The sequence below is a fragment of the Hyperoodon ampullatus genome (assembly GCF_949752795.1).
Source record: "Hyperoodon ampullatus genome assembly, chromosome: 8".
Taxonomy (NCBI): Eukaryota; Metazoa; Chordata; class Mammalia; order Artiodactyla; family Ziphiidae; genus Hyperoodon; species Hyperoodon ampullatus.
Genome location: NC_136921.1, coordinates 24,348,796 through 24,373,355, shown reverse-complemented (window position 1 = coordinate 24,373,355; position 24,560 = coordinate 24,348,796). Strand labels below are relative to the sequence as shown.

The 24,560-nt window shown below is 35.2% G+C and overlaps 1 protein-coding gene across 2 annotated transcripts in view; it reads left to right on the top strand.

Moving 5' to 3' along the window:
- The window catches only part of SPAG16 (sperm associated antigen 16), a gene marked incomplete at both ends in the record, with an annotated part of 879,991 nt that overhangs the window by 127,720 nt on the left and 727,711 nt on the right, over window positions 1-24,560 (top strand). For both annotated transcript variants that reach the window (XM_079709890.1, XM_079709889.1), the window contains one exon: window positions 20,217-20,344. In XM_079709890.1, coding sequence (XP_079566016.1) covers window positions 20,217-20,344 — 128 coding nt within the window. The remainder of the gene's footprint in view (window positions 1-20,216; window positions 20,345-24,560) is intronic.

The following is a 24,560-nucleotide window of genomic DNA, read 5'->3' as shown; positions in this document are numbered from 1 at the left end:
GATGCAAAATAAAACCCTGATTATATTTGGGGGAGATAACTTGTTAGGTGGGGTTTTTCTCAGGATTGAGTAATTATTATGTAAATTTGTTATCAATATTTGTAATCGATTCTAATTCACCTAAAATATTTTCTTCTCTTTGTTTCTTCTTCACCCACGCTGGCCTCCTTTTTTGTTGGAACATGCCATGTTCACTCCCCCCTTCAAGTCGTTGAACTGGCTTTTCCCTCTGCCTGGAATGCTCTTCTCCTAAATAGCTTCATTGTCAACTCCATCACTGCCTCCAAGTCTTTGCTCAGATGCCACCCAGGCTTACATCAGCCGCTATATGTAAAATTTCACAGTCATCCCCCACAGCACACTCTCCTCCTGACCAACGCGGTCCCAGTCTCCCTTACTCTGCTCTTTTCTTTCTTTCCGTAGCAGTTTTTGTATTCTGACGTTTTATGTGATTTACTTGTTGTTTTTTTATTTTATGTCTCCCCAATATATTGTAAATTACATGTGGGCTGGGATGTTTATTTTTCTGTTTGCTTACTAGTATATTTTGGGAAGTTGAAATAGTGTCTGGTATATTGGGACTATTAATACATATTTATTGAATGACTCAATAAAAACCCCCAATAGCTGACTCCTTCTGAAAAAAAAGAGTGCTCTATTTTAAGATTGGGGTTACATTTATACTACATTCCCTCCATTGCTTGGTGGCAACTGGTGCTTTAAGCAAGACATGCATGCATTTCTCAGCCTCTACAGTTATCAACCCAGTTGTCTTCCCAGTACCGAATACTTATATATGTTAGAATTAATGTTCATATTTTTGCTTTTGTTTTTCTTACAGGAGAGAGAAAAGTTAATTATGTCTTGTACTCATGTCTTTACGAAAAGTGGGAACATGGGATCAAGAAAGAGCAAGAAAGTTATATGTTTACTAAAAAAAGGGGGAGAGCATATTTCTACATTGAAGTAAAGAATTTATCTATGTATTAAACATATATCTTTCAATGCCTACTAAATTAATTCACTTGAATTATCTTCCTGGCTTTTGAATGTCTGAACCTGCTTTATATAGTCAAAACTGCAACCTTATTTAAAATTCAAAGATAAGAAGGACCACTGAAGCTCATGTATTAACAAAAAGAAGATAAATATTGCAGAAGATCATGTTAATAGAAAATACCTTGAGTAACTGAGAGTATAAGTTAGCTATTTTACTGTGAAGTCTCATAAGGTTATAAGTCACCAAGCCACAAGCAGATCATCCTTGTGGATATCAATAGACGGTGAAAACTTCAACAGCTAAGATGATTATCACTTTAGGCACAGGCTTACATTTCTATCTGGACATGTAGAACAAACTGATGCCATCCAGTTGGGGCAGAAATATTAGGCATTTCCCCTTAGCCACTAATGCAGATAACTTTACCTTGCTACAAAAAAGGCATTGCCTTTGAGGGATGGAAACAGATAAAACTGGTGAGGAGAGATGTCAGTAATGATCCATACTTTCTATCCACAAAGCTAATCAGAAAATCCTTGACATTTACTCAGAGTAATGCCATAACTCAAATAAATGAAACTTGATTTGTTGAATTAGGAAATCTGTTGAAAACAGGTCCACCATTTTCAAAAGTTGCCCCATTTATTGACTTTTGCATAAAGCATTGTTTAGCACTGCTTCAATGACTGACACTGTGACAGAAATGGTCACCTGTGTCATCATTATGGTAGAATCCTCTGTGCTTTCTGTATATGTCTCTCCATTTCATTCACCCTTCCTTTGAATATTTTTGAGTCTGCATCACCTTCATGTGATTGTAATAGTGTTAAACAAAAGCTATAATTTATTGTACAGGATTATTTTACATGTAATATAAATTGAAACTTTTTAGATATTTGCATTATTCCATAACAAGCTTTACCAAAATGAAAAATTGGATGACTTAATATATTTTTTAAATTACAGTTCTTAATTTAACTGCATTAAAGTCAGGCTAAGAGGGCTTAGTTAAATGTTGTAATTTCAGTTTCAAAAATGCATGATTATTCTTCATTTTGGAAGCCTGCCAACTAGAGAATATATTAGGCTGTGAATGCAACTAGACAAGTCATACAATTCAGCAGTCTCTAGCTGGTCAAGATATATCTTTGGGCAAATTTAACCTTTATAAGACTTATTCTTGGTCTCTGTTTCATAGAGATTTTGCAGTTGTTTATTTTAAATGAAAATTGTAGTGAGAGGAATATAACCTAAAAGTAACTGAAAAGTCCAGGTCTATCAATTTTAGTTTACATGCTGCTAAGTGAGGGGAATTAATAAAGACAGAAAGTCTTCATTCATTTTAAAATAAAACTGCTAGTTGAGAATTGCCTTATTGTACAAACCTAAATATATTATATCCTTTTCATAATGTCCAATTCATTGATTTTTGTCATCTTTCATTTAATTGCTTATATTTTGGGGTCAAATAGGATTTAAAAAGATGTTATAACCATTTTCTTACTATAGTGAACTCATCTGATTTAAAACCATTGAGAAAATAAACAGCTATGTTTAAATAGCTATGCATAAGCAATAACTATATACTGTATGAGTGACCCTTTGACCTCTGTGAATCCTGCTTATATATATATATATATATATTTTTTTAATTATTATTATTATTTTTGCGGTACGCGGGCATATCACTGTTGTGGCCTCTCCAGTTGCGGAGCACAGGCTCCAGACGCGCAGGCTCAGCGGCCATGGCTCACGGGCCCAGCCGCTCCACGGCATGTGGGATCTTCCCGGACCGGGGCACGAACCCGTGTCCCCTGCATCGGCAGGCGGACACTCAACCACTGCGCCACCAGGGAAGCCTCCCTGCTTATATTTTGATTAGCATCTTCTTAGGCTCCTGGTGACTATGGGAGCCACTAGGATGCCTTCCAGAGAAATAGAAGCATAAGCAGCCCAGCTGTGTCCTCTTTGTGCCAATAAGAGGACCTGTGCCAGCTGGCTGCCCTCCAGAAATGTGTGGTGGTAAACAGAAAGTTACCAACAGAAATGTATTTATTGCTTTCCCAGAAGGGGAATTTTAGCTAAGAGAACACAAATGAATTGTATCATTATTCCCATTTCTCAGAAAAGGTCTGTGCACGAGAGGGGTGTAGACTTCATTCTTTGCTTTAAAACTTAAGTTTATTAAGGCTGTCATAGTGTGATTTTTATAAATGAAGAGTATTACTGAAATGGTTAGTTTATTCGGGGCTTAAAACAGTAATAGGTTATCCTGACTTGGTAATGGGTAGAAAAATTCAGACATTCCAAACTCTCAGTGTGTGTGGTCTTATATACACCAGTTTGAAATTTGGGTGTCTTTACATACTGAAACACACACAAAAACCAACTCAAATATCTCAGTGGCTTAAAACAGAAAAACAAATATATCATGTACACTACATGGCCATTGTGGGTCAGCAAAGGGGCTCTGCTCATCATAATCACTTTGGGAATGCAGGCCGATGAAGAAGCTCTTGTCATTGCTTTCATAGTATCGGAGGAAGGGACCAAAAATGTGGACAAACATGTCCTGGCACTTCACGTTTGTTCCCAGAAGTACCACATGTGGCTTTTGCTCACATTTCATTGGTCAGGTAAATCACACGGCCACACCTAAGTGTAAGAGGGCAGAGATGTGTAATCCTAGCCTGTATTATTTTTACATCATACATATGTTTAATATCAAGCTTTTCCAAGTGTTAAGAGTAATCTCAGTTCCTTCTAGAAAAATTTGAAAATTCAGAAGTGAATATAAAATAAACAGCATACAGAGTTTGTTACCATTAATATTTTACACACTTTCTTTTAGTTGCACACACATATGTGTATGTAGATATATCATATATATGTCCTCTATATAATGTGGGTACTTTTGTATTCCATAAATTTTCTTTGTGGATATAATTATTAATAGCTAAATAATGTCCCATCACCTGGATGCATGGTATTCTATAGTTCAATTAACTAATCCTTTTTTTTTTTTTGAATTTAGGTATTTCTAGTACTTCACTATAATAAATAATGGTCCATGGATATCTTTATATATACATCATAGCACATTAGTCTGAATATTTTCCTAGAATACATTTTTAGAAATAGGCTTACTGATAGAAGGTATTGGATCATTTCTTAATAAGTTTGATACATATTATCAAATTTCCTTCCAGAAATTCGTTTATATAAGTTTATATTATTACTTGTAGTATGTGAGAGTACCTCACCAATTTCTCATTTAAAAATATAGTTTCCCAATATGTGAATGAATAGCATCTCACTTGTTATTATGTATTTATTAAATTGTTAGTGAGACTGACCATTTTTACATGTTTACTGACTACTTTATGGGTGATTTTTGTATCCATAGACTGTACTATTTTCTTCAAAAGAGTCTAATTTTTTATGATTGATTTAAAAATATTTTTATATGTAATTATATTATTACTTGTACATACCAACATTTTCCTTGCAGTTTTTCCTTTGATTTTTTTTTTTTAATTTTAGAAGTTTAAAAATTGCATAATCATTATAACTGTTTTTACTTCACGATTTCTTCCTTAATGTTATGCTTAGATAGGGCTTCTGTATTCCAAAATCATATAAATCTTTACTTACATGTTATTTCTGGTTCTTTCATGATTTCTTTTTTTTTTTTTTTTTTTTTTAACACTGAACTCTAATCCATCTGAAATTAATTTGGGAGCAGGATAAGATGCAATATTTTACCTTTTCTTCCCAAAAAGTTAAATCAGTTTTCACAGCAACTTTTATTGATTAATCTGTATTGAGTCTTCTGGAGACTCAGTCATCAAAAATGTAGACTTACACGTCAACAAAACCAACAGGGAGATCTCACCAGAGACAAAGATCTGCATTAAAAATCATTGTGCTACTATGTAGAAGGTCTTAATACAGAACCTTATTGGCATAGTTAAGAAAATATTCTTAATTGATCTGGTTGTAGTATTTTGTGGTTTATAGCAGATTAGAAACCACACAAAAAAGGAGATGAAGAAAAGGGCAGAAATTGCTGTAATTTCATAATTAGAAGGAGACAGAAAAATTAGAAGGTAGACAGAGTTGTATTATTCAACAGTAGTTTTCATAATGATTACCAAGCCATTAAGGTAAAAAGGTTTCATTATCTTTACTCTTTCTGTTTAGGAAGCCCATTAAAAAAACAAAAAGGTTTAAATCAACAGGTCTTAGAACTGGGAAAAAATATGGTAAAATGAAAAGGATTTTGGAGTCAGACAAACTTGGATATCAATCCGAGGTTCTTAACCTAACAAATCCATGACATTGGGAAAGGGGTTAGATTATTTTAGACTGATTTTACTCATCAGTAAAATGAGGATGATAAACGATCCTTGTGTGGCCATGTTGTAATCAAAGTGATATACAGTCTCATCATGTTCATCCCTCATCTACCTCCTTGTAACTCCCAAGCCTGCTTCAAGATGAATTCTGAAAATTCCAAGTAGATATGGCATTCTCTTCAGCCACTTCAGGAGCTGTTTGTAGTTTATAGTTAAGCCAAATGATTCTTTTAAGCTAGAAGAAAAGTTAGGTCTTAAGTATTTTATCAATGTATCTTAGTTAATAGGGTCCAGTTGGAGACACAAGAATACTTACATAGATACTGGAGCTATAGGGCAAAGAAGAAATAACGGAGGCTTTGGGGCCAGGAAGATTGAATTTGATTCCTGGTCCTACCACGGATCACTTAGCTGATCACTCCACTGATCAACTCCTACCTGAGCTCTATTTTTGTCCATTGTAAAAGAGAGGTGATATCCAACATGCAGAACTGTTGTGAGGATTTGGCACGAATACGTAGTTTAGTCTAGAAATATAGTTTAAAAATGTGACAAACTAGAGGAGTTCTCAAGTGATAGTTTATTGTTTGTACCTTTTGTTTTTGCTAGTCTTTTTACTTTAGTCTAATTTGATATGGGTCAAAGAATGACTCTGTGATAGCCTTAAAAATATATCAAAGCTATTTGCTTGATATAATCATATACAGCAGAAACTTTAAAGAATTATTAGATACTTTTAGGAGTATTTGATCAAAAATGTCCAAATACATATGAAAAGAGCATTTTGTGAGTATAGTCCTCCCTACTGTCTAAAGCCAAAACAATGCAAACAAACATAAAGGTCAAGCAATTGAACAAACACATAAGTGAAGAAGGAAGACTTATCCTGACTCATTCTCATTTTAATACTCAGACTGTGAATGTCAATTAGCTCAATCAAGTCTTAACAGTTAATGTCAGCTGTCAATCATTCCTAGGTAGCGATGTTTGAAGTTTGTCAGCAGGCAGTGGACTACTTGCATGATGAATGAAATAATGAGGGCACAGAAGCCTGAACAAAACTCCTCTTTTTCTGGTAAATTCCTCTCAACATGGGAATTTAGGACAAGGAGAGAAAAATCACTTTAAAATCTGTTTTAAGGCAGTGTTCATTTAATGCATTGTCTATTTTAAAACATTCATCTTTTAACTTTGTATTTTTAAAAATTAATGTCAATGGCAAATGATTAAGCATCATCATTTTAAACTGTGTAGGTCAGTGTAAACAACATTAGCTGCTACAAGAGATAAGCCTCCAAATTCAAAGTGCTTTAACAACTAAGGTTCTTACTCACTGTGGATGGTGTGACTCCTCTGAGTTCATTCAGTGACTCAGGTATATTGGCAGCCATCTGGTAGCTACACCACCTGGAAAATAGTCCTCCAAAGTCATTGTGGCAGGTGAAGGGAAATGGGTAACTATGTTGGGATGTTTAAGGGCTAGGACTTGAAGAGGCTTCCATCATTTCTACTCACATCCTGTTTTTCAGAACCTGACAACTTTAACTCAGTTTAACTGTGGGAGAGGCAGGGAAATGTAGAAGAGCTTTTAAAAGTCTCTGTTATACCCACCAAACATGTTTTATTATTTTTATTTTTATTTTATTTTTATTTTTTGCGGTACGCGGGCCTCTCACTGTTGTGGCCCCTCCCATTGCGGAGCACAGGCTCCAGACGCGCAGGCTCAGCGGCCATGGCTCACGGGCCCAGCCGCTCTGCGGCATGTGGGATCTTCCCGGACCGGGGCACGAACCCGTGTCCCCTGCATCGGCAGGCGGACTCTCAACCACTGCGCCACCAGGGAAGCGCAACTTGTTTTATTTGAACAGTCATTTAAATCTAAGTTTTTAACTATATCATATCCCGTTAAGCCATGGTTTGAAAATACTAGTTACAGGTTAGAAGGCATTTAATATGTGTAGACTAGATCCTTTATATACATTACTGTATTTGAAAACTTAAGAAAATGATACATTCATATGATAAAATATTCAAACAGTAAAGAAAGGTATAATATTAAAAGTAATTAATTCTATTCCCTTTGCTCTGATCTCTATTTACTGCATCCATTGGTGACAACTATTTTGTTTTTTCTTTTGTTTTTTGGCTTAAAACAACACTTATTAACTCACAGTTCTGAAAGGCAGAAATATGAAAACTAGGCATCAAGGCTGGGTTTCTTCTGGAGGCCCAAGGGGAGAATCCTTTCCTGGACTTTTCCAGCTGCTAGAGGCTGCTTGGATTTCTTGGATCATGGCCCCTTCCTCCATCTTCAGGGGACATCACTGCAGACTCTGTTTCTATCATCATATCCCAGTCTCTGATCCTGAACCTCCTACCTCCTTTTTATTTTATTTTTTTAAGTTTTTCATGTTTTTTTTGTTTGTTTGTTTTTTTTTTTGGTGGTACACGGGCCTCTCACTGTTGTGGCCTCTCCCGTTGCGGAGCACAGGCTCCGGACGCACAGGCTCAGTGGCCATGTCTCACGGGCCCAGCCACTCCATGGCATGTGGGATCTTCCCGGACTGGGGCATGAACCTATGTCCCCTGCATCGGCAGGCGGACTCTCAACCACTGCGCCACCAGGGAAGCCCCATGTTTTGTTGTTTTTTAATATAATTTTTTTTTCCTTTTTAAAATTGAAGTATAGTTGATTTACAGTGTTTCAGGTGTACAGCAGACTGACTCAGATCTATCTATCTATCTATCTATATGTATATTCTTTTTCAGATTCTTTTCCATAGGTTGTCACAAGATATTGAGGATAGTTCGCTGTACTATACAGTAGGTCCTTGTTGTTTATCTATTTTGTATATAGTAGTGTGAATCTGTTAATCCCAAATTCCCAATTTATTCCTCTTCCCTCTTTCCCCTTTGGTAACCATAAGTTTGTTTTCTATGTCTGAGTCTATTTCTGTTTTGTAAATAAGTTCATTTGTATCATTTTTTAATTCCACATATAAGTGATATCATCTGATATTTGTCTTTCTCTGTCTGACTTATTTCACTTAGTATGATAATCTCTAGGTCCATCCATGTTGCTACAAATGGCATTATTTCATTCTTTTTTGTAGCTGAGAAATATTCCAGTGTGTGTGTGTGTGTGTGTGTGTGTGTGTGTGTATGTATATATACATATATATATATATATATATATATATATATATGCCACATCTTCTTTATCCATTTGTCTGTCGATGGACATTTAGGTTGCTTCCATGTCTTAGTTTCCATGTCTTATAAATAGTGCTGCTATGAACATTCATAGCTACTGCCTTTGTTTAATTTTTTATATTTTTTATTGAAGTATAGTTCACTTGCAATATTATATTAGTTTCAGGTGTACACAGTAATTAAATATTTTTATATATTATACTCCATTTAAAGTTATTATAGAGTTTTGGCTATATTCCCTATACAGTACAACTTATCCTTATAGCTTATTTATTTTATACTGTAGTTTATGCCTCTTAATCTTCTACCCTTGTCTTTCCCCTCTACCCTTTCCTCTCCCCACTGGTAACCACTAGTTTGTTCTCTATATGTGAGTCTGTTTCTGTTTTGCCATATTCATTTGTTTTATTTTTTAGATTCCACATATAAGTGATAACAGAGTATTCGTCTTTACCTGTGTGACTTATTTCACTAAGCATGATATTGATAACATCTGGATCCATCTGTGTTTTTGCAAATATTTCGTTCTTTTTTATGGAAATATTTCATTCTTTTTATGGCCAAGTAATATTCCAAGTATTCCATTGTGTGTGTGTGTGTGTGTGTGTGTCCATTCATCTATTGCTAGACAATTATCCATTCATTATTGGTGGACAATTAAGTTGCTTCCATATCTTGGCTATTGTAAATAATGCTGTTATAAACATGGGGGTGCGTGTATCTTTTTATTAGTGTTTTTTTTTTCTTTGGGTATATACCCCATGGTAGAAATGTTGGATCACATGGTAGTTCTTTTTTCAGATTTTTGAGGAACCTCCCTGTAATGTTTTCCATAGTGGCTACACCAATTTAGATTCCCACCACGTGTACTAGGGTTCACTTTTCTATACGTCCTTGCCATTATTTATTATTTATAGACTTTTTGATGATAGCAATTCTGACAGATGTGAGGTGGTAGCTCTTTGAGGTTTTGATTTTCATTTATCTGATTATTAGAGATGTTGAGCATCTTTACATGTGCCTGTTGGCCATCTGTATATCTTATTTAGAAAAATGACTGTTCAGGTCTTCTTCCTATTATTTAATTGGGTTATTTGGTTTTTAGACATTGAGTTGTATGAGCTATTTATATATTTTGGATGTTAGCCCCTTATCAGTCATATCATTTGCAAATATTTTCTCATTCAGTAGGTTGCCTTTTTGTTTTGTTGATGTTTCCTTTGCTGTGCAAAAGGTCTAAAATTTAAATAGGTCCCATTTGTTTATTTTTGCTCATTTCTTTTGCCTTAGGAGACGAATCCAAAAAAAGCATTGCTACGATTTATGTCAGAATATTCTGCCTATGTTTTCTTCTAGGAATTTTTTGGTTTCAGGTCTTACATCTAGGTCTTTAATCTACTTTGAGTTTATTTTTCTATATGGTGTGAGAATTTCATTCTTTTACATGTAGCTGTCCAGTTTTCCCAGCACCATTTATTGAATAGACTGTCTTTTCTCCATTATATATACTTACCTCCTTTGTTGTAAATTAATTGTTCGTAAGTGTGTGAATTTATTTATGGGTTCTTTATTCCATTGATCTATGTGTCTGTTTTTGTGTCAGTACCATACTATCTTGATTAGTGTACCTTTATGTTATAGTCTGAAGACAGGGAATGTGATATTTTCAGCTTTGTTCTTTAACTCAAGATTACTTTGGCTATTTGGGGTCTTTTGTGGTTCCATGTAAATTTTAACATTTGTTCTAGTTCTGTGAAAAATGTCAGGGATTTTTTGATAGGGATTGCATAAAATCTGTAGATTGCTCTGGGTAGTATGGACATTTTAACAATATTAATTCTTCCAATCCATGAACAGAGGATACCTTTTAATTTCTTTATAACATCTTCATTTTCCTTCATGAATGTCTTAAATTTTTCAGAGTATAAGTTTTCACCTCCTTGGCTAAGTTTATTCCAAGGTATTTTATTCTTTTGGATGAAATTTTAAATGAGATTGTTTTCTTGCTTTCTCTTTCTGATATTTCATTATTAGTGTATAGAAAAGCAATAGATTTCTGTATATTAATCTGGTTTCCTGCAATTTTACTGTATTTGTTTATTAATTCTAATAGTTTTTTGTGTGTGTTTTGGGTTTGTTTTTTTTTTTGCGGTACACGGGCCTCTCACTGTTGTGGCCTCTCCCATTGTGGAGCACAGGCTCCGGACGCACAGGCTCAGCGGCCATGGCTCACGGGCCCAGCCGCTCCGTGGCATGTGGGATCTTCCCGTACGGGGGCACGAACCCATGTCCCCTGCATCGGCAGGTGGACTCTCAACCACTGCACCACCAGGGAAGCCCAATTCTAATAGTTTTGTAGTGGAGACTTTCAGGTTTTCTGTATGTAGTGTCATGTCATTTGCAAATAGTGAGTTTTATTTCTTCCCTTCTAATTTGGATGGCTTTATTTCTTTTTCTTGTCTGATTACTGTGGCTAAGAACTTCCACTACTACATTAAACAGAAGTGGCGAGAATGGTCATCCTTATCTTGTTCCTGATTTTAGATGAAAAGCTTTCAGGTTTTCAATGCTGAATATGATATTTGCTGTGGGTTTGTTATAAATGGCCTTTATAATGTTGAGATATGTTTCCTCTATACAACCTTTGATGAGCGTTTTTATCATGAATGGATGTTGAGTTTTGCCAAATGCTTTTTCTGCATCTATTGAGATGATCAAGTGATTTTTTATCCTTTTGTTAATGTGATGTATTACATTGCTAGATTCGCAGATATATTCCATTCTTGCATCCCTGGAGTAAATCCCACTTGATCATGGTGTATGATCCTTTTCATATATCATTGAATTTGGTTTGCTAATATTTTGTTGAGGATTTTTTTTTTTTTTTTTTTCAGTATACGGGCCTCTCACTGTCGTGGCCTCTCCCATTGCGGAGCACAGGCTCTGGACGTGCAGGCTCAGCAGCCATGGCTCACGGGCCCAGTCGTTCCGCAGCATGTGGGATCCTCCCGGACCGGGGCACGAACCCGTGTCCCCCGCATCGGGAGGCGGACACTCAACCACCGTGCCACCAGGGAAGCCCTTGTTGAGGATTTTTGCATCTGTATTCATCAGAGATATTGGCCTGTAGTTTCTTTTTATAATGTCTTTGTCTAGTTTTGGTGTCAGGGTAATGGTGGCTTTATAGAATGAATTTGGGTATGATTCCTTCTCTTCAATTTTTGGAACAGTTTGAGAAGATAGATATTAGCCCTTCTTAATATGTTTGGTAGAAGTCCTCTGTGAAGCCATTTGGTCCTAGACTTTTGTTTGCTGGGAGGTTTTGTTTTGTATTTTTAATTACAAACTCAGTTTCTCTTCTAGCTATTGGTCTGTTCAGATTTTCTATTTCTTCCTGATTCAGTATTGGAAGATTGTTTCTAGAAATGTGTTCACTTCTTCTAAGTTTTTCAGTTAGTTAGTGTATAACTGTTTGTAGTATTCTCTTGATTTTTTTGTATTTCATGGTATCAGTTGTCATTTCTGCTCTTTCATTTCTTATTTTGTTTATGTGGGTCCTCTTTCTTTTTTTGAGGAGTATGCTAAAGGCTTATCAATTTTGTTTATATTTTCAAAAAACTAGCTCTTTGCTTCTTTGGTCTTTTGTCTGATATGAGTATTGTTACACCAACTTTCTTGTTATTTCCGTCTGCATAAAATTTCTTTTTCCATCCCCTCACTTTCAATCTGTGTATCCTTAGCTTTTAAATGCATCTCTTATAAGCAGCATATAAATGGGTCTTGTTTTTCTTTTTTTATCTAATCAGCCACCACATGGCATGTTTTTGATTAGAGCATTTAGTCTGTTGAGATTTAAAGTGAATATTGATGGCTAAGTACTTATTCCAATTTTGTTACTTGTTTTCTGGTTGTTTCTGTGGTTTATCTCTGTTCTTTTCTTTTTTAGTTTCTTCCCTTATGATTTTATGCTCTTCCTTATTTGTATGCTTGTGTTCCTTTCTCTCTAGCTTTTGTATATCTGTTGTAGGTTTTTGATTTGTGGTTACTATGGGGTTCATGTATGTTGACCTATATCTACTTGTTTTAAACTGGTAGTCATTTACTTCAAATACATTCTAAAAGATTTACATTTTTATACTCCCCTCCCTGACATTTTCTGTTTTTGGTGTCCTATTTTACATCTTCATGTTTTTCCCTTCACTGTTAAGACCCTTTAACATTTCTTTTAAGGTCAGTTTGGTATTCATTAACTCTTTTAGTTTTTGTCTGTCTGAGAAGTTTTTTCCTCTACTTCCATTTTAAATGATAATCTTGCCTGGTGGAGTATCGTAGTTTGTAAGTTTTTCTCTTTCAGCACATAAATATATCATGCCCTTCTCTTTTGGCCTGCAAACTTTCTCCAGAAAAATCAACTGATAGCCATATGGAGGTTCCCTTATACGTGACTCTTTGTTTTTCTCATAATGCCTTTAGAATTGTCTCTTTATGTTTAACTTTTGCCATTTTAATTATAATATGTCTTGCTGTGCTTCCTTTTGGAATCATCTTTTTTTGGGGGGACTGTCTGTGCTTCTTGTACCTTGATACTGTTTCCTTCATCAGATTTGGGAAATTTTCATTCATAATTTGATCAAATACATTTTTGACCCTTTTCTCTCTCTCTTCTCCAGGGACCCCTATAATGTGAATGTTGGTCTGCTTGATATTGTCACAAAAGTTCCTTAAACTGTTCTCATTTTTAAAATTTATTTTTCTTTTTGCTGTTTTCATTGGGTGATTTTCATTATCCTATCTTCCAGATCACTTATGTGCTCTTCTCTATCACCTAGTCTACTTTTAATTCTTTCTAGTGTGTTTTTCATTTCAGTTATTGTATTTTTCAGTTCTGACTAGTTTCTTATTAAAATCCTCACCATGTTCATCTATTCTTTTCTCTAGTTCATTTAGCATTCTTATTACTAATCCTTTGAACTTTTTACTCTGGTAAATTGTTTATGTCTCTTTCATTAATTGTTTTTACAGGTTTTTGTTCTTTCTTTTGAAAAAAAATTTCTCTGTTTTCTCATTTTGCTTAATTTCTCCATCTTTATGAAATTAGGTCAAACAGTTAGTTACATATTCCTGTCCTTCTGTGGGAATGTCCCTCTATAGTCTGCATGTGTCCAATGGCTTTGGTGGCAGAGCTGCTCACTTCTGAAGTGAGCAGAAGTCATGTCATCATTCATTGTGTGCTAGCAGCCATCACATCGGTAGTAGGTAGGACTAGAGATGGAAGAGCTAAGACCAGAGCCAGATGTTAGCTGGGGCTTCTTTTCTGCTCCATAGCCAACACCACCATATCAGGGGTGGGTTGAATCCCATGTTGCTGGAGCAGAAGCCGTAGTGTTCATGTCTGATCTGGTTCTGTTCCCTCGAAGTGTGTGCTTTCTGCCCCAAGCATTGACATGTTCAGTCCAGAGAGGAGCATTGCTGGAACAAGAGGGGCTGGAGCAGGAAGGAGCATGGCATGGGCCAATGTGCAGGCTGGGGTGGTCCCAGCACCAGTCAGAGCTCCAGAACACTCCTGATCTGCCGTCCCCCATGAATGCCAGTAATGGCTTCTTTTGCCCCTTTCAGATGCTGTGTCAGGTCTGAGTCAACTCCTTCCCCCACAACTCCATACCTTCCTTAGAAGTGGCAGCCTCTGCCCTAGTGGGGAGCTGCATTATAGAGCAAGAGGGGCCAGAGCAGGTGCTTGGCATGGGCTGGGGCATGTGATAGGGTGGTCCTGGTACCAGTCAGAGCTCCAGACCACCCCTCATCTCCTGCCCTTATGAACACCAGTAATGTTTGCCCTCGCTCCATTTGGATGCTCTGTCAGGTCTGAGCTGGCTCCGTCCCCCACATTTGTACACTCTCTTTGCCTGTGGCAGCCTTCAACCTAGGGTGTAGCTGCACCACGGAGCAAGAGGAACGGGAGCCAGTTCTCAGCTCAAGCTGAGGAGCATGCTGGGGTGGTTGTGGGAAACTGGCCCAAGTCCTGGGCAGTTTCAGTCTGCTTCCTCTGCCTTGTTTTGGGAGTAAGCAAGCATGTGTGCACTCACAAGCAGAGTCTAAGTTTCTTACAGTCCCACTGTCAGTCTCACTGGTTTTCAAACCAGCTAAGGGGACTTGTCCTCTTGGCGTCATACCCCAGGCCTGGGACACCCAATATGGGGTTTCAACTGCCCACTCCCCAGGAAGGGTTGCCAAGCCTGTGTAATCTCGCTCCTCTTCTGTGTCCCGTCCTAGGGGCTCAGGTACTAATCTGATCACTTCTCTTACCTTCCTACCTGACTATGTCTGGATCTTTCTTACAGTGTTGTTTGTGTAAGAGTCTTTCTGCCAGTCTCCAGTTTGTTTTCAATGAGAGTCACTCCACATGTTGATGAATTTTTGATGTGTTCATGGTGGTTGGTGAGCTCCACATCCTCCTGCTCTGCCATCTTGATCTCCTCCCGGTGACCACTGTTAAGATTCTTGCTCTCTCTGTCTCTCTTTAAAAATGTTTCACAGATACATTAGAACTTACCTATGTAGAACCTTTTTTTATTTTATAAAAATGGAAAGATTTTCCTTATATGCTATTCTGTAAATTTTTAAAGTTAATAATGTATCATAGAGTTAATTTTATATAAGTATATATAAATTTAGAGTGATATTCAAAATATTTGACAACCATTAGAGCATAATCACTGACCAATCAGAATGGATGCTGGATGTAGGGTGGGAGAATGGTCCTGGAGCCCCAGGTGTGCTAGAAATTACCTTAATTAGGCAATATAATGAATAAGTCATGGGCAGGGGTTGTACCCATAGAAGGAGCTAGAATGTGGGGGTGAGAGGAATATGGAGTATATGCTCAGGGTATCAGGTGTTTTCCAAGTAGTATGAATATCTTTCAGTATTTTAACAACTGACAGGGCCATACTGGTGCTCTAGGGTTATATCAGCACTGCATGTACCTCTTCTATTTAAAGGTAGTACACTAGAATAGTACTATAATTTTTAAAGTAAATCAAGGTATTGATGCACAATTAGATTGCTTTTAATATCTTATATTGTAAGAAATGCTGTGTGTTAGAAAACAAAAGCAAATCACAAAAACAAATAAATAAAAAACATAAACAGAAAAGAAAACTTGTGTATGTAATTCGGTGAAACTTTGTGAGAATATCCACAAGGCAAATTCCTAGCTGTGGAATTACCAAGTCAATTTTTATTTCAATAGATATTTCTTTGAAAAGTCAAATCAGTTTACACTCACCCCAAGTGAGAGAATATTTTTTTTCCATATCTCGTCCAACAGTTTGCATTATTATATTATCAAAAATTATGTCTTTATTCAATTTGATAACTGAATGGTTAAGGAAATATTCCATTCTTGTTTAGTAATCATTTTGTAATAGTTGAAAAATTGTTAGATTTGGAGTCATTTATACTTAAACTTTTTGTTTGTATTTGGATTAATTACTATGAGTTTGTTTTCTCAGCTGTAAAATGGAGATACTATAAATGTCAATGCAATTTTGCCTGGTTTGTTATTCCAGATTAATTTTAGAATAATTTTCTAAGACTCCTCAAAATTCACACTGAAGTTTTTATATGAATTGAATTAAATATTTAAATCAAACTTCTGAAGTTCATTAATAGACTTTCTATCTGAATCCATGGACTATCTATATTAAATCAGCCCTTGCTTTATATCTCTGAATAAAGTGTGTTTTTCTTTCTGTAGGTTTAGTAAATTTCTTATTAGTGTTCTATGAGGTATTGTGTATTTTATTGTTGCTAGATTTGATGAAATATTTTTCTTTTATATCTTCTGTTCATTCATTGCGTATATGAAGGTTGCTACTTTTATAATTTGTAGTACATTTGTAGTAATGTGGCCTCTTATAGTTCCTTTTTCCATTTGGCTTCATACACATTATCTATCTATCTCTGTCACCTATCAATGTAATCACAATATATGCAACTTATGATAATTTCATCTACTTCATTCCAATAGTTTTATTGCTTATTTCTTCACCTTAATATCTTCTGCATGTTTCTACTCTAGCTTTTCTTTTCATTTATACTGTTTCTTCTTGAGACTGAGTCCTTGCAATTGAAAGAGTGTATTCTACTTATATTTGTGGTCTGGTAAACTACACTAATGCCCGACACAAAATAAAGACTCAAATGTTAAGTGAATGCCTGAGTGAATAATTTTGAGCTTCAGATTCAAGGTTGTTCTGGCAATTCCCATGAACGTTAGCTCAATGGAAAACAATAAACAAGATAGAGAAGCAGACACAAGTTAAATGGCATAGATATGGAGCCTGGGTACCCAAGAGACTAATGTGGAAGGAGGCCAAAATAGATAATTGGCTTCCCAATCAGGATAGATACAGGGGATGCCTAACTGATATATCACTGAATTGGAGAGAAAGTTACCCATCTGGTGTTTCATCCTATGAATATAAGCAGCAAGGCTGTATTTAACCTCAACTGGCTGGCCAGTGAAACAAGGACTCCTTTTATTATTGACCTTGGGACGAAGAGAGATAGCCAGCAGTTAATAGATATGAGACTGTATTCCGACAGGTCGGGTCATAGTAGAGTCTGCTGTAATCAGCATACCAGGAGAAATTAATCCTGGAATTTGATTAAGATAGAGTATTTTATAATAAGTAAGCAAAGTATGAAATGACTCAATGAATTTACTCACCTTTTACTCACCAGTTGAAATTAACATGTGCCACTAGTTGCAGCAATAATAAACACAGAAATAGCTAATGTTTATTAAGGATTTATTAGGTGCTAAGCATATGATTAGTGCTCTACAGAGGTTATCTCACTTAATCCTCATAACTGTCTATGAATTCAGCATGATTTTGATTGTATTTTACCAGTGGGAGACTACAGCTTAGAAAGTTTGTTAAGTAGCTTGACTAAATTCACATACTAGTATGTAGTAAAGCTGAATTGTGAGGAAAAGCCAAGATTTTCAATCCTGACATTTATTTCACATGGGGAGATTTAAAATAAAATAAATACCAGTGTCAGAGCCTCTCTTTCAGAAATTATTACTTAATTGGTCTGGGGTGGGGCTTGTTGGTATTGGTATGGTTTAAAAAGCTACATGGCAATTTCAACATGTCCTCAGAGTTGAGACCATTGACCTGTCAAAGCACATTACTGAGAGTTTAGCTTTGCCCTCGAATTGTACCTTGTCAGTACAAAGGAATGATAATGGTTATGTAGCTTGAAATAATAGTTTTAAGATTTATTTTCCTTCCTCTATGCACTGTCCTTATTTATGTATCCTGTATTTACCTTTCTGATGGTGCCTGCCAATTTATTGGCTATTGTCTCCTGGAATGTTTCAGTATACAGGCTGGGTTATAAAGGGTCTTAACGTTTTGCCTCTGCAAGTGCATCTATATTTAGATAGGATTGCTGTTACTAGACATTTACTGCTCTTGTAAATCTTCTTTTAAAATAGTTGTTCAGTCATTATTATATTTCCCTATATATCAAACAGGTTGTAGTTGATTAGGTTTATTAAATGCCTTGTATTAGTTTTATATAATGATCGGCTTAACGGTAGTTATACAAGTTGCTGTAGATAATAAGTTCATGGTTCTAGATATTTCCATGTAGTCAAAAAATTATACTCAGAATGGATCCTGCTCCACCTTGCTATGTTTTCCAACATAATAATTTATCCTACCTCCATTTCCAGCCCAAGCAATATTATTAAAATGAGGGACCATTACAACAATAGGAAAAGGAGCAAAAGGCATAAATATACAGTTGAGAGAAAATGAAGTACAAAAAAAATACAAAAATAGTTAATCTAATCAATTCATTGGCAAAACACCAATGAAATAGTTTTATATACGAATTAGCAACAGTTTTTTCAGACTTTTTATCATGTAATTACATATTTATTATTTTATTGTTTATGATGTCCTCATGCTAGAATGCAAGTTCCACAAGGTCTACTTTGGTCAGTGATATATTGTAAGAGCTGAAACCAGTGCCTGCCCTGAAATAGACACTCAATAATAAATATTTGTAAGAAAAAGAATTATGTGCATGTGTGAGTGTGCCCATAGCAAAGATGTGCTACATTGTATATATTACTATATAACTGGCAGGGGTGTGAATTCATGTAACAATTCTAAAGAGCAATCTGTGAAGAGGTATCATGTTTTTTGTTAAATGTTAATTTTATTTGGATTATTATTTATTTACACTTCTAAACTGTGTTTTAAGGATATAATCAGTAGAGTGCAGATTATAGACAGAAAACCCTGTTCACAGCATTGATAATCATAAGGCAAACAAATATAGCTGATGTTAAGTAAAATATGACATTTATCATTCTTTCAAAATAGACTAAATACTGTGAAAATGCAGTAATATAATGTTAAGTGAAAAATGGAGGGTGGATATTGGTTTTAAGTTTTGTATGGTTCCAGTTTTGTAAAAATTTAGAAAGAGAGGCAGACAAATTCTTAAACCAGAGTGATAATAGTAATTATACCGGGGTGGTAAGAATAATTTTAATTTTTTTCTTTGTAATATTATAAAATGCATAAAATTTCTATAAGGATGTATATTACTTTCTTGATCAGAAAAATACTTCATTTATGAAAATTGGCTTTATCATTTTCCAACTCTGAGGATATAATAAAGAATCTGTTGCAATGTAACCTACACAAGGGCAACTCTTTTTATCTGCTTTGTTCATTGGTGGATTCCCTATGCCTAGAATAATATTTGGGATAAAGTAGCACTCATAAATATGTTTTGAATAAATGAATGAGTGTGCAAATGAATAGTATGTCTCCCTCTTTTAAAGGCAGTTTTAAAGTGTTAAGGGTAAGCGGATTGATTACTTCCTTTTTGTGTAGAATTAAATAATTAATCCATCCATCATTAAGTGCTAATTAAGTGCTATTCATAGCATGTCTTCTTTCCACTGAGGAGAGACCACTTTCTCATGGGCTGAAAATGATCTTTTATCTCTCATTAGAGTTTGCTGGGTGGGGAGGGAAATGACCAACACATGGCAGATGTCGATTCTAATGTATGTGAGATTTAAAATGATTATGACAGAAATTTTTTATCTTTAGTAAGTACCTTTAATTTAGCCCTATGTCCTCAGATTTAAAGAAAACCATAATTATCAATTAATAAATGTTTTTTTGTTATCCAATTAAACTAAATGTTTAGTTCCCCATTTATAGAGAACAAAAGGAGTATAAAAATAATCACAGATTTTGTTGATGTTACTGTTGGGGGTGGAAACTTATTGCAAAAGGACAATAGACCAATAATATAAGACAATGCTATATTGTGCTTCATTGTAATTCAATAAGGGGATTTTTTTCAAGTAATTTTTACCATGTAGTATGCAGTTTAGATTTATGTAAGTAGATATATGCCTTATTTAAAATTTTATGTTTTTTACATATTTTCTCAAAACTAAAATCAGGAATAAGGTATTTAAGGTAAATCCTGATGGATTATAATAGTAGCATTTATGTTCTAATATATTAAATAAAACTGTATCAGTGTTTGCAATGAGTTGTCTATTTTACACAGAACTCTTGCTATATTTTTTTCTCTGGGATTCAGTGTTTCCCACTGACATGCAACCAAATCCAAACCTGTGTTTATGCAAAGAAAATATTTGTCCAGCAAAATTTGACTACAAGCTGAATAACATATTTAGACTTCACGAACTTCCAGTGAGCTGGTAGGATTCTTGATGTTTTATTAATACCTTTGAGATTTTATTGTCATGTCTAAATTTTGATGCTCTTATAGCTGTATATGGTTAAAGTGTTTTGCTCTTAGCCTGTTTCTGAAATTGCTACTTATAACACTGAAAGAATCCTCTTAAAGCTGTTGCAAGATTCTCAAAACTAACTGGTTTAGGCACTTGGTGGCAGTACAGCCTAAGTGCACTACTGTGCATTTTTAATGTAGAGGTTGCAGTTCTGGCTTAAAATAAAGCACAGATTGTTTTTAGAGAGGTTTGTAGGATTTGTTTTAAAAAGAGGATCTCAGCAACTATGCATTTTATTTGATTATTTTACTTAAAATTTTATCAATGTATGGTTTTTTCCACATTAACACATTATTTTGTTTTGTTTTGAGGACCATAGTTTTGTGAACCATAATCACATCAGTTTAAAAGCAAAACTTATTACTTGCTAATAAGTTTTATGAATCTGCATATTTACATTCATAGGAAACATTTTATTTTTATTTTTTTTACATTATATCTTTTTATTTATTTATTTATTTTACATCTTTATTGGAGTATAATTGCTTTAGAATGGTGTGCTAGTTTCTGCTTTATAACAAAGTGAATCAGTTATACATATATATATGTTCCCATAAATCTTCCCTCTTGCGTCTCCTTCCCTCCCACCCTCCCTATCCCACCCCTCTAGGCGGTCACAAAGCACTGAGCTGATCTCCCTGTGCTATGCGGCTGCTTCCCACTAACTATCTATTTTGTTTTGTAGTGTATATATGTCCATGCCACTCTCTCGCTTTGTCACAGCTTACCCTTCACCCTCCCCATATCCTCAAGTCCATTCTCTAATAGGTCTGTGTCTTTATTCCTGTCCTACCCCTAGGTTCTTCATGACATTTTTTTTCTTAAATTCCATATATATTAAATCTTATAAAATTTATACTACTCCTATTCAGAGTGTTTGAGAAAAATATTTCTGTGGAGAATCAGTAAATATACATTCTACAATAGATTTCTATGGTACTTTAACATTTTATTAAGTGGTCAGCTTTTGTAAATAATCATGGATACATCATTTTGATTATGGTTTAGGTAAGTAATATTTTTTTTTTGTATCTGTTCATATAATCCCAAGTTTATATTATTGACTTTTAAGAAATTTGTACAAAAATATATAGCAAACATTATGTAATTGCTCCTCTTATACTTAATGAGGAAAAATGTTTCAGAAGAGGATGTTAACCAACTCTAATAACCTACACTTAACTGTGGTGAGGTTTTTCTTGTTTTGTTTTGTTTTGTTTTATTTTGCAAAATTTACCTTGCTCTTGATGACTGTATGTATAATTTACTTTCTAAGACCTACTTGTTTGATTATTTTCATGTAGCAAGACTCTGCCATGACCAAAACCAGTAGGTTAATGAATTGAAAAGGCCTGTTAGTAAAAGAAACCATAATAATGATACATTCATACCTTAAGTATTCTATTTCAACTTAAAACAGTTCATTTGCATGCACATGCCAGTCTTTTGATGTAAGGCCGTGGCTTTTTCTTTCTTTAAGTGACTGTTGATTGGAATTCTACATCATATTTCTTGCATAAGCTATACCAATAATGCATCACTAACAATTTCAATTTTATGGTTTTCTTAATCTGAAACAAGAACTTCAGATGCTTAGAAGATGATCTCCTCACATTTCCATGGTATTAATTTAATTTTCATTGATAACAATTCTGCTTATCACACTTACATTTCATCACCTTGATTAGTTTTTAATTACATTATAGTAGCAAACGCAAATGGCTTACGAGGTTTAGTAACAAACTCCTTTGACTCTTTGTGATAGTGGACCTTAGCTGGTGGCAGTGGCTTGTGCTAGTCTCCTGGGGCATGGTCTGGAAGCTCTGAGCAGTCAGGGCACTGCTGGCACAGCCAGAGTGTTTTACAGAGAGAATGGGAAATGTTGACCAACGATTAAGTGGAGGTTAAGGGAAAAGCTTTTACTAAATGAAAATGTGGAGAAAAGAAAGAGGGAAACATTTGACTCTTAGTCAGAAACAAAGTCTGGATTCCAGCTTAATTTATTTGCAGACTTTGGAAAGACAACTGCCCTGATAACTACTACTGCAACCCAGGGAATAATTTCTCTGTCATAATCTTCACTAGTTAGCCCATGAGGAGAGAAGATTCTAGCATTATGAGTTAGGCAGTAAAAAAAAAAAAAAAAAAAGAATTGTGAGTAGAAAACTAATCACTAATCTTCTAGTGTAACATACCTCAAAGGACAATTAAGCTGTGACTTTGGGCCACCTCATTTACCTGGGCCTTTTTTTTGCCTGTTTCTTCTTTTCCAATTTGTCTCAGTTTCTGCTTCGTTATACCACCATTTCTTCTTGGTCACAGGTTTGTTTTTCTCTCTCCCACCTATTTTATTCTACTACTTTCTCTGTACTCTCATTGTATACCACCAATCCTTAACTAGCCATAATATAAAATTCAACTGTAAATTTCTAGTGTTTCTCAATAATTTCATATTCTCTGTTCTTAATTTAAAACTGAATCACCCCGCTCCCACCACCCCATATACACACACAGAGGTTTGGTATTTTATAGGTCTTTATGGTACTTTATAGGTCTTTAATAGTATAATGTTTATTGACTCAATTATATGTTTCTTTAAAGAATAAAAAATGTTTTTTGTTTTATAAGTAACTGTGAATTTATTTATTTATTTTGTTTTTCAATTACCATCAGTGGAAATAACGTTCTTCCTCTGTGGTATATAGATTCCTTAACTTCATCAAAATAACAATAATAGTAATGACAATGATCATGAAAGAATATCAATAATAACTATAAACTGTTTTACAAAGCATCTTTCAAAGCCAAGATTCCGCTGTTTTTCCCCCAGCTCTCTCTCTCTCTCTCTATATATATATATTTTTCTCTCTCTTACACGCACAAACACACACACACACACACACACGCACACAGATGAGGCTCAGAGACCTTGAGAAACACAGACAAAAATTTTGTATCAGGTCTGGTTAACTCAAAAGCAGATCATAAAACAGTGAATGATCCACAAGGTATTTTATAGAAAAAGCCCAAGGAAATAGTTTCTATTTTTACAGTCAAGCATACAGGTATGTCAGTAACATACAACTATATAACCTATGAGTTTGGCCAAGATACTTTTTTCCCCTGACAAGCTTGACATAGGATAATTGCTTTAAACTTAAATATTAAAATAATTAATTAGATTGTGTTTAAGTGCAGAATTTAATTGTATGTTCTTTCCCTGGAAAACACAGATTTATTAAAACTTATTTTACTATGTTTTTCCAACAAGGTCATAATAAATGCATATTAAATTCCAGATAATTAAGAAAAATTTAATTTCTTACTAATTTGCAGTTTTATAGAGTGCAGTTTCATAGGTTGAAGAACCAGAAGGATTTTAAATCAGATAAGTTAACAGAGTTTTTAAGTTCTGAGATAGATGTCTTTCTCCTACTTTCACAGGATGGTTCCCATCAGCCTAGAAAATATACTCCAGTAACTCCTATTAGTTTAAAAAAAAGACTTTTTCTTAAACCTACAACCCCCCACCAAACCTATGCTGTTTTCCTAGAAGCTGCTCTGCTCACTTTCATTAAAAAAGTTGGCAGTACTGCTGACTGAACTAACAGCTTCCACTTGCTCTTCCATTCTCCCCTCCAGTGGAGCTCCCTTCCTCTCCTCTGCTCTGGAACTAACTCTTGTCAGTCATTCCCTGCTTCCGTGTCCACCACCAGTGGCCACTTCTCCGTTCTCGTTTTCTTCTCCTCTCAGCTGCAGTCAATACAACCACCACCTCTGCATTTACTCTCCTGACTCCCATTATTTGCATGGTCCTGGTCTTCCTGCTGAGTTCCAGGCTGTCCTGCTCAGTGTCTTCTCAGCAGGCTGCTTCTCTTCTGCTAGACTTCCAGTTGATAGATTGCCCCAGGCTCAGCCTCAGAGCTTCATTTTTTCACTGTCTACACCTTCTCAGGTGGCCTCTTCCAAGCTCAGACTTTAAACACTCCCCATATAGTGATAGATAATCACCTTGGGAATATCTCTACCATTGCCATCTCTCTTGAGTTTGAATATCGAATAGCCTTCTCCGAATTATCATGCTCAGGAAGAACTCTTGTTTTCCCTCAGAAAAATGGGTCTC